The sequence below is a fragment of the Trichechus manatus genome, unplaced genomic scaffold (genome assembly GCF_000243295.1).
Source record: "Trichechus manatus latirostris isolate Lorelei unplaced genomic scaffold, TriManLat1.0 scaffold00014, whole genome shotgun sequence".
In the NCBI taxonomy this organism is placed as follows: domain Eukaryota; kingdom Metazoa; phylum Chordata; class Mammalia; order Sirenia; family Trichechidae; genus Trichechus; species Trichechus manatus.
Genome location: NW_004443950.1, coordinates 26,239,111 through 26,248,633, shown reverse-complemented (window position 1 = coordinate 26,248,633; position 9,523 = coordinate 26,239,111). Strand labels below are relative to the sequence as shown.

The 9,523-nt window shown below is 43.6% G+C and overlaps 1 protein-coding gene across 1 annotated transcript in view; it reads right to left on the bottom strand.

Annotated features, from left to right (window-relative positions):
• LOC101346367 (multidrug resistance-associated protein 9-like) overlaps nt 1-9,523 on the bottom strand; it is a 23,285-nt gene that overhangs the window by 2,730 nt on the left and 11,032 nt on the right. The window contains 2 exon segments of the mRNA XM_012554191.2: nt 7,916-8,119; nt 8,282-8,339. Of these exon segments, the coding sequence (XP_012409645.2) occupies nt 7,916-8,119; nt 8,282-8,339 (262 nt within the window).

Sequence of the window (9,523 nt, the reverse complement as noted above, 5' to 3'; positions counted from 1 at the left end):
TTTTTGTATGGGAAAAAATAAAAAATAAACTAAAAAAGATGTCTGCCTTAGAACTCTGTTTCTCTTCTCTCAGCTTTGTTTTCCTTCGGTTGCCTTCAGTTTCTGGCTTTTTATCACCTTAAGGTGGCAACATGGCCGGCAGTGGCTCCAGGCTCCTAAGCCGCCAGCTCAGCAACCCCATTACTTCCTTCCCCAACAGTTTCAACAAAAGCTCCATGGATAAATTCCACTGGGCTGACTTGGGTCATGTGCTCATCCCTGAACCAATCACATGCTAGGTTGTTGGAACAGGTGATTTGCCGCGTCCAAGTCATATGTGTACATCTGGGCCTGGGGTCAGCTGCCCTGAATCACGTGGATTCAGATTGGCAGGGGTTGATTCTCCAAAATAAAATTGGTGTGCCCTTACTAGGTGAAAGAGGAATGGATATGGAAGATGGGCAGGCCCTAAAAAGTAGCTGTCTATGTTTGTTTACTGATTAGGAACATAGATAGGTAGAATAAAGACTTAATCTGTAAAATATGCCAACTATAAATAGTCATTTGTTGTAGATTCAATATTCATGTATATATAATATCCAGGTGGTTATAGACAGTTGAATAGAAAAGGTAATTATTTTCAATTTGCTTTTAGGTGATGGGGTAAAGAATTTAGCTTTACCCAAAGTAAGGTAGGTTTTGTCCTTGGTTCCTGAGAAATAAAACTCTTGGAATAATTGGGGTGCCTTGGTCTGGGACTTGCAGGCCACACCTGAGGATCTGTGCTGGTGAGTGGGGGCTGACCAGAGGCCAGACCGGAAAAGACTAACCTAGGAGGCCAACATCAGGTAGCCTCAGGAGGCATGATTTAGCCTATCATGCAGGACTGGCTGATAAAAAGCCTGGGACATGAAGACTTAGAGGGCTTCCTGGCTGGTGAAACACAGCCATGCATAGAAGAGAGTAGCACATCCTTTGGGACATGGAACTTCCATGTTGGGGACCTTCTAGAGCTCATCTGTGTGCCTCTTCCTCATGACGATCTTGATTTGCATCCTTCTGCTGTGATAAATCTGTAATCATAAGTACAGCACTCTCTGTGAGTTCTGTGAGTTGTTCCAGCAAATTCTTGAACCCAAAAGAGAAGGAGGAGCCAGAGGTGGAAGTGAGGGTGTCACGTGGACTCCTAAACCTGCATCTGATGTGTATATGTGAGAACTTCCCTAGCTCCAGGTGGTTAGGGTCAGAGAGAGAGTGTGTGCCATGAGGGCGGCTGGTGTCAAACATGTTTGAGAAGTGGGAAGGTGGGAACTGGATCAGTCTCCACATTATGGGATTGGATTCATGCTGACTGTTATCCACAAAGCTATTCACAAATCGGGAGACTTCATTAGTGGGGGGACAACGTGTTTCAAAGTGCTTTCCTTTTGCGTTCAGATGATGGTGTCTGACCTTCCTAAAATGCCTTAAGATAAACCAATTCAGTAAACAGCTACTCGTGCTCTGTTTCTTGCACTGGGTTGGGCATTGGGATACATGGTGCACGATGCAGATGGTGTCCCTGCCCTCTTGGAATCCGGTGAGAGCAGGTGAACTGTAAACAGGGAAACAGGCAGTTACACAAGAGGGTGACAACAGGTGAGTCCAGGAGACGAGGACAGTCAGGACAGCTTCCTGGCGGAAGTGAGGCCTGGAAAATGAACCAGTGCGACTTAGATAAGGGAAATGGGGCCAGAAGGAATGTTCCAGGCAGAGGGAACAGCAAGCAGTGCCTGCAGGAATGAACCATGACCGGGGCTGATGCAATGCCTGGAAAAAACGCAGAAGAATGGCCAAGTCTTGGAGGGGGGGACACGCGTGCAGCCCTTCCCCAGGGTTCTCAGGTGGCACCTGCTTCTCCTAGGGCTGACGGCATTTCCTAGGTGAATGCTCTCCTTCTCTTAAAAATCCCTTTGTCCTGCTTGTCCCCTTTCGCCCAGTCCTTGCCTTTTTCTCCCTGGTAGGTGAAGGGTGCCTGGTAGCCCCACCTGCTTCTATCCATCCCAGCTCTGAAGGCCACAGACCTGCTCACCTGAAAATTGGCAGTGACTCTACTTGCCCTGCCCCGTCCCCTCCCAGGGCCACCGTGAGTACATGTGTCACATGTGAGATAGCGCTCCACGAACTCTGAGTGCCAGTTCCCACGATACTTGATCCAAGGGTCCTTTGTTGTTGGGGTTAGGTGCCATCGAGTCAGTTCCAACTCACAGCGACCCTACAGGACAGAGTAAAACTGCCCCATAGGGTTTCCAAGGAGCAGCTGGTGGATTTGAAGTGCCGACCATTTGGTTAGCAGCCAAGGTCTTAACCATTATGCCACCAGGGCCCCAAATAATAGGGACATATTTCGCAGCCAAGTTTTCCTTGAGTTGGCCAGCAGATGGCAGGCTCTTCACAAAAAAGCAGGCAGGCTCTGTAGGTTCAGAACAGGCTAGATCCGCTGAGAATCTGCCAGGGAATGAACGTGTTGGCCCCGGAGTCAGACGACCGGAAACAGCTCCTTTCCACTGGCTGCACCAGGCCCGTCCCAGCTGCCCCGTCCCAGCCTCCAGCAGCAGCCTCTGTCCCAGGAACAGCTGCTTTAAATAGGCAGATGCTGTGTACTTATGGCGGTGTTTCTCAAACTTGGCTGCACCTTAGAATCACCCAGGGAGGCTTTTTTCCTTGTTATTTTCTTTTTAACCTTTAAAACCCCAAAAACTTAGTAAAATCCACATAACATAAATTTGCCGTTTCAACCATTTTTAAGTGTACAATTCAGCGGCATTAATTACCTCCACAATGTCATGAAACCATCACCACTATATCCAAAACGCTTTCGTCACTCCAAACAGAAACTCTGTACCCATTGAGCATTATCTCTCCGTCCCCCTCTCCCCACCCATGGTAACTTCTGTCTTTTTTTTTAAATAAGGATTTGAGTTCTACTCCACACTTTTCTCCCATTCTATCAGCACCCATCTATTGTGACCCCGGTCAGAAGGGTCAGCGGTGGTAGCCGGGCACCATCTAGTTCTCCTGGTCTCAGGGTAGATGAGGTTGTGGCTTGTGTAGGCTCATTTCTTCTCTCAGCTTTTGGTTACCTTCTTACTGTTTTAAATCTGATTAAAATGCTGATATTTGTCCTAGGGTAAGATTGGCTGCCTTATTCCTAGTTGGCAAAATAGATATAAGCTATATAATTGTCAACCAACTACTTTTACTCCTAGATTTTTCTGCTTAAATAATCCAAATGTTTAGCTAATTTTCAAAAGAGGTGCTGATTATAGTGAGACAGACTGACTGTTTTGTTCCGTAGCTGGATGGCGGTGACTGAAAAGTCCACATACAGATGCTAAATTCATCAGAGAAATAATTTATTTACATCTTAGATGTTCTTTGGGATTTTTTAAATGAATTTCCCAGAAAAGGAGGCAATCTTTTTACTGTGCTTTAAGTGAAAGTTTACAATTCAAGTTAGTTTCTCATACAAAAATTTATATACATTGTTGTGTGACCCTACTTGCTCTCCCCACACCTTTCCACCCTGTGTTCACTCAACCAATTCCTGACCCTCTCTGCCTTCTCACCTCGCCTCCAGACAGGAGCCGCCCATTTAGTCTCATGTATCTACTTGAGCTAAGAAGCACACTCTTCATGAGTATCATTTTATTTCCCATAGTCCAGTTTAATCTTTGTCAGAAGAGTTGGCCTCGGGAGTGGTTTTAGTTTTGGGCTAACAGAGAGTCCGGGGGCCACGTCTTTCGTGGTCCCTCCAGTCTCAGTCAAACCATTAAGTCTGGTCTTTTTACTAGAATTTGAGCTCTGCACCCCACTTTTTCTCCTGCTCCATCAGGGACTCTGTTGTGCTCCCTGTCAGGGCGGTCATTGGTGATTCCTCCATGTTTTAAGATGTTTCACGGATTCATCATTGTTCATCATTGTGTAGTATTCCACTGTGTGGATATACCATAATTTGTTTATCCATTGGTCCGTTGAGGGGCACCTAGATTGTTCCCATCTTTTTGCTATTGTGAACAGTGCTGCAATGAACATGGGTGTGCATATATCTATTCCTGTGATGGCTCTTATTTCTGTAGGATATATTCCAAGGAGTAGGATTGCTGGATCATATGGTACTTCTATTTCTAGCTTTTTAAGGAAGCACCAAATCGATTTCCAAAGTGGTTGTACCATTTTACATTCCCACCAGCAGTTTGTAAGTGTTCCAGTTTCTCCACAACCTCTCCAGCATTTATTATTTTGTATTTTGGGATTAATGGTAGGCTTGTTGGGGTGAGATGATATATCATTGTAATTTTGATTTTCATTTCTCTAATAGCTAATGATTGTGAGCATTTCCTCATGTGTCTGTTAGTTGCCTGAATGTCTTCTTTGGTGAAGTGCCTGTTCATATCCTTTGCCCATTTTTTAATTGGGTTATTTGTCTTTTTGTTGTTGAGGTTTTGCAGTATCTTGTAGATTTCAGAGATTAGATGCTGGTTGGATTCGTCATAGTCAAAATTTTTTTCCCAGTCTGTAGGTTGTCTTTTTACTCTTTTGGTGAACTCTTTTGATGAGCATAAGTGTTTGATTTTTAGGAGCTCCCAGTTATCTAATTTCTCTTCTGGGTGTTTGTGCATTGTTACTTGTGGTCTGTATTCTGTTTATGCCATGTATTAGGGCTCCTAGAGTTGTCCCTATTTTTTCTTCCATGATCTTTATCATTTTATATTTTATATTTAGGTCTTTGATCCATTTTGAGTCAGTTTTTGTGCATGGTGTGAGGTGTGGGTCTTGTTTCAGTTTTTTGCAGATGGACGTCCAGTTATGCCGGCACCGTTTGTTAAAGAGACTGTCTTTTCCCCCATTAATGGACTTTGGGCCTTTGTCAAATATCAGCTGCTCATAGGTGGATGAATTTACCTCTGGATTCTCAACTCTATTCCATTGGTCTATGTATCTGTTGCTGTACCAGTACCAGGCTGTTTTGACTATCATGGCAGTATAATAGGTTCTGAAATCAGGTAGTGTGAGGCCTCCCACTTTGTTCTTCTTGAGCAATGCTTTACTTATTCGGGACCTCTTCTCTTTCCATATGAAGTTGATGATTTGTTTCTCCATCTCAATAAAAAATACCATGGGAATTTGAATTGGATTGCACTGTATCTGTAGATTGCTTTGGGCAGAATTAACATTTTCACAATGTTGAGTCTTCCTATCCATGAGCAAGGTATGTTTTTCCACTTATTCAAGTCTCTTTTGGTTTCTTGCATTAGTGTCTTGTAGTTTTCATTGTATAGGTCTTTTACGTCTCTGGTTAGATTTATTCCTAAGTATTTTATCTTCTTGGGGGCTATTGTAAATGGTATTGATTTGGTGATTTCCTTTTCAAAGTTCTCTTTGTTGGTATAGAGGAATCCATCTGATTTTTGTATGTTTATCTTTTATCTTGATACTTTGCTGAAATCTTCTATTAGTTCCAGTAGTGTTCTTGTGGATTCTTTGGAGTTTTCTGTGTATAAGATCCTATCATCTGCAAATAGAGATACTTTTACTTCTTTCTTACCAATTTGGATGCCCTTTATTTCTTTTTCTAGCTTAATTGCTCTGGCTAGGACCTCCAGCACAATGTTGAATAAGAGTCGTGATAAAGGACATCTTTGTCTGGTTCCTGTTCTCAGGAGGAATGCTTTCAGACTCTCTGTTTAGGGTGATGTTGGCTGTTGGCTTTGTATAAATGCCCTTATTTATGTTGAGGAATTTCCCTTCTATTAAAAGGTGACAAATTTTGAGGTGAGTTTCTGTTTTACCATAAGAATGTTTATAATACTAACTTCTTTGTTTTTCAGGATTGGGACAGCTGCACCACTGGTCCAGGTTGTGGGAAATAACTGGTTCGAGCCCTGCTATACTTTGCTGATTACAGGCCTATGTCTTTTCTACATTGTACAGGTCTTAAAAGGGAAGCCATATCCTGTTGCCGAAGTGGGACAGTGGAGGAATTTCCCGACACCTGGAAAACTAGAGAGGATCTAGAGAAACTTTCGGAACAATTTTACAAATATACAGCAGTACAAGTGAGTTGCTTTTATTTTTTCTTTAAAACCCTGTCAAAGAGTAATGAACATGTACTCTGCTAAAGTGAAAGCAGGGAGGTTTATTGATGATTTGAAAACAGTCCGAACAGGGTAAAGTCTGATCTCACAGAGTGAAACCAAAAGCTCCTGAGAAGGGGAGGAGTAAGGGTACATTTATATGGTAGGATCAGGGACTAACAGTGTAAAATCTATGATTGGTGCTCAGTGAGATAAGGCAGTCAGAGGCGGGCTATCTTGAAGCAGGGAACTTAAGGGAATTGGTTTGGAGTACATACGTGGGTTATTGGAATTGGTTACACAGGATAATTGCAGAAATGGTTAGTATGGGGGTGTGTAGGTGGCCATAAGATGATTACAAAATATTCCTTCCCAAGAACATTTGGTTTAAAAAATAGCTAGGGGAACAATATATTTCTTGTGGGCAGTCAACTCTGGACATGTCTGATAAGGTTAATGGTGTCAGGATCCTCACAGGAACATTTTTACCTTATCCTTGGCTTAACCACAAAGAGAAACTTTTTCTTGGTTACAGGCTTTTAAGTATGTACAAAGGTCACTGAATATTAGACAAGTTAGCAAGCATCAAGATGGAATCTGGACTCAGACTCCAACTAGTCATTTTGCTAGGATGAAGTGCCTCAGTTCTGAGGGCTCCTACACAACATTTTTTTCATTGGTTCCTCTCTGCTCTAAGAAGTGATGAGTCTGTTGGGTGGCGGAGTTTTAGAGTAGCATAAGTTTAAATGATTTAATAAAATACTGTAACATTAATTTCAGTGAGCTTTTGTCTGGGATTTACTGAAATCATTCCAGGACGTATTAGCTAATCTTCTCTAAAAATTTTCCACAGAGTATTTCTAGAGCTTTCCCTTATAACTTTCAATGTCTCCAAGCCAAATACTTATTAAAACTAAATATTTAATGTTAAAAATTAAAGTACTGCACAGAACTTATTTGTCACTAAAATACCTGGGCTCTGAATTATACATGTTATAGTCAAGGTCACATGTGCCTGGCAATAACTTTTGAAGATTAAGCACAGGGTGGACTGATTTCAAATATGGTTAAAACCTAGATAACTAGCATGCTGGGAGGGAAGCACATGTTAGGCATGCATTAAATATTTGACTCCTTAATTCTAGGTTATTGACAGGTTTTTTTTTTTTTTTTTCTAACTTTCTCTAGGAGAAAGCTCCTCTCTCACCCCATTTTATTTCAAACCTTATTGAAATATATTACACAATACAGTCTTCTGCTTTTATAATTATATAATCCAGTAATTACAACACCAACAATAATCCTCAGCAACTATTTTCAATCAACTTTATGCTTACTTACTTATGAAGTTGTTAGGTGCCATCGAGTCAGTTCTGACTCATAGCGACCCCGTGTACAACAGAAGGAAACACTGCCCGATCCTGCATCATCCTCAAAATCATTGTTATGCTTGAGCCCATCGTTGAAACCACTGCGTCAATCCATCTCATTGCTCCAAGGAGCAGTTGGTGGATTCAGACTGCCAACCCTTTGATGAGCAGTCAAGCACTTAATGACTGCACCACCAGGGCTCCCCTTCTTCCTACAGCCAAGGGCTTGCTTTGTTTGACTCTTGCTTTCCAAATGTAAAATCATGTTCCAGAGTTAACTACAACCCCTGCCCCGCTATGAACCAGTAAGAATTGCTGTCAGGCAGTCCTGGGCTCCCGGTCAGCCCAAGCACTTGCTTTTAAAGTTGAGTTGAATTCTGGCAGAGTCTGGCCCACTGTGACTGGGTGTTCTGATGCCATGCTGGGAAGTGGTAGGGAGGAGCTTCCCACCTGGGACTGGCTGTGGTGGGATGCAAAAGAGGCCAGATCCGGAGATGGTTCTTACCACGGGGGCCGTGAGCCTGCGTCTCAGGAGGATGTGGCAGGAGAATGTCAACACAATGGCTATGGTGGACACGATGGGCGCCAGGGCTGAATTTCCACTTTGGACAAATCCAGCTCTTTCCAGTAACTTCCTTTCCCTCTTTCTTACGTCTGTGAAATAGAAGGCAGTGCAAGGTGACCTCATCTTGCGTGTCAAGCACCAGCATTAAGAAAGGAATCAGCCCTCCCTGATCTTCCTTCAAATGAGTGTTTGTGAAGTTCCTGCTGTGAAGCCTAATGAGAGGGCGTACATAAAAAGCACAGAGCACGAACCCAGCAGCCAGTACAGGTCAGATGCCATGATTTCCAAGGCCCCTTCCTGTCCTGATAACTGTGTGTGTCAGGAGTCATGAACTCAGATGCCTCACAAGGAACATAAGTAGGCCAGTGGGTAGGATGTAGGACCAGAGGGAGGGTGTGGAATGGGGCAAAATGAGTATCCCGTGTCTGGCTGAGAGGGGTGGCCTTCCTCAGTGCCAGTCAATGGTTACCATGCTGACAAGCAAGCCTAGTGTCCCTTTCAATTGTTTGGAAGAAGTCTAGGATTCAGATTTTTATGACACATCCTCCTACTTGTAAATGCTGGCAACTAATTGAGAAAAGTTTTTAAATATTGTAGGAGCCAAACAAAGCACATATGCTGGCCTAAAGACTATGAATTGGGGCCCCTGCTTGTGTCCCAGGAAGGACTGTAAAAACTCAAGAGCATTTCCTGCCTTTCACAAGTCCAGATGATGCCCACGACTCTGTACTCATCACAAAGTAAGCTCAGGCTTCCTTCCTCTGGGGTCTAAAGTCCTCAACAACCCTGACTCCACTCTTATCTGCAAGATCCCATTCATGTTAGCAATGTGACAGCCATGGTTATTGCTGACTGAGTGCCCACTATGTGCCAGATGCTCTGTTGACCACTCCACATGCGCCATCTCGCGAGATGGTTCTCCCCACTGTGTGACAAGGGAGAGGAATTACTATGCCTTTTTGACAAGAGAGGAACTAGTCTGAGTGGGGTTAAGTTACTTGCCTATGAAGGGATGGAGCCAAGATTGGCACCCAGTTCTACTGTGATCCTAAACTCTGCTATCAGGTGCCCTTCCCCTCAAGGACACCCTGCCACCTCCTTTTCCGCAAGCACACCAACACATCTCCACCTCCAGGCCTCTGCTTCTACCTGGGGGCTTCCCCACCTCTCTCTGCATCCAAATCCTCCCTGTCCTTCAAGGCCCACCTAAAAGGCCACCCCTGCCTTGGTCTCTCCAGCCCAATTTGCTCTCCCTCAAGCCCCCATGGAGCTCGCTCATTTTCTCCTGTGGCACTTTCCTCCTTTCATCCTGTAGAATAATGAATTCATGTATTCACGCATTTCAACAAATTTTAATCTTACATCTACTATATGCCAGGCACTGTGCTTGGTGCTGGAGAATGTCAGTGTAAACAGGGTCTCAGTCCTCTTCCAGTGGGGAGATAGACAATGAAGAAATAAACCATTACATAATTACAGGTTGTGTTGAGTGA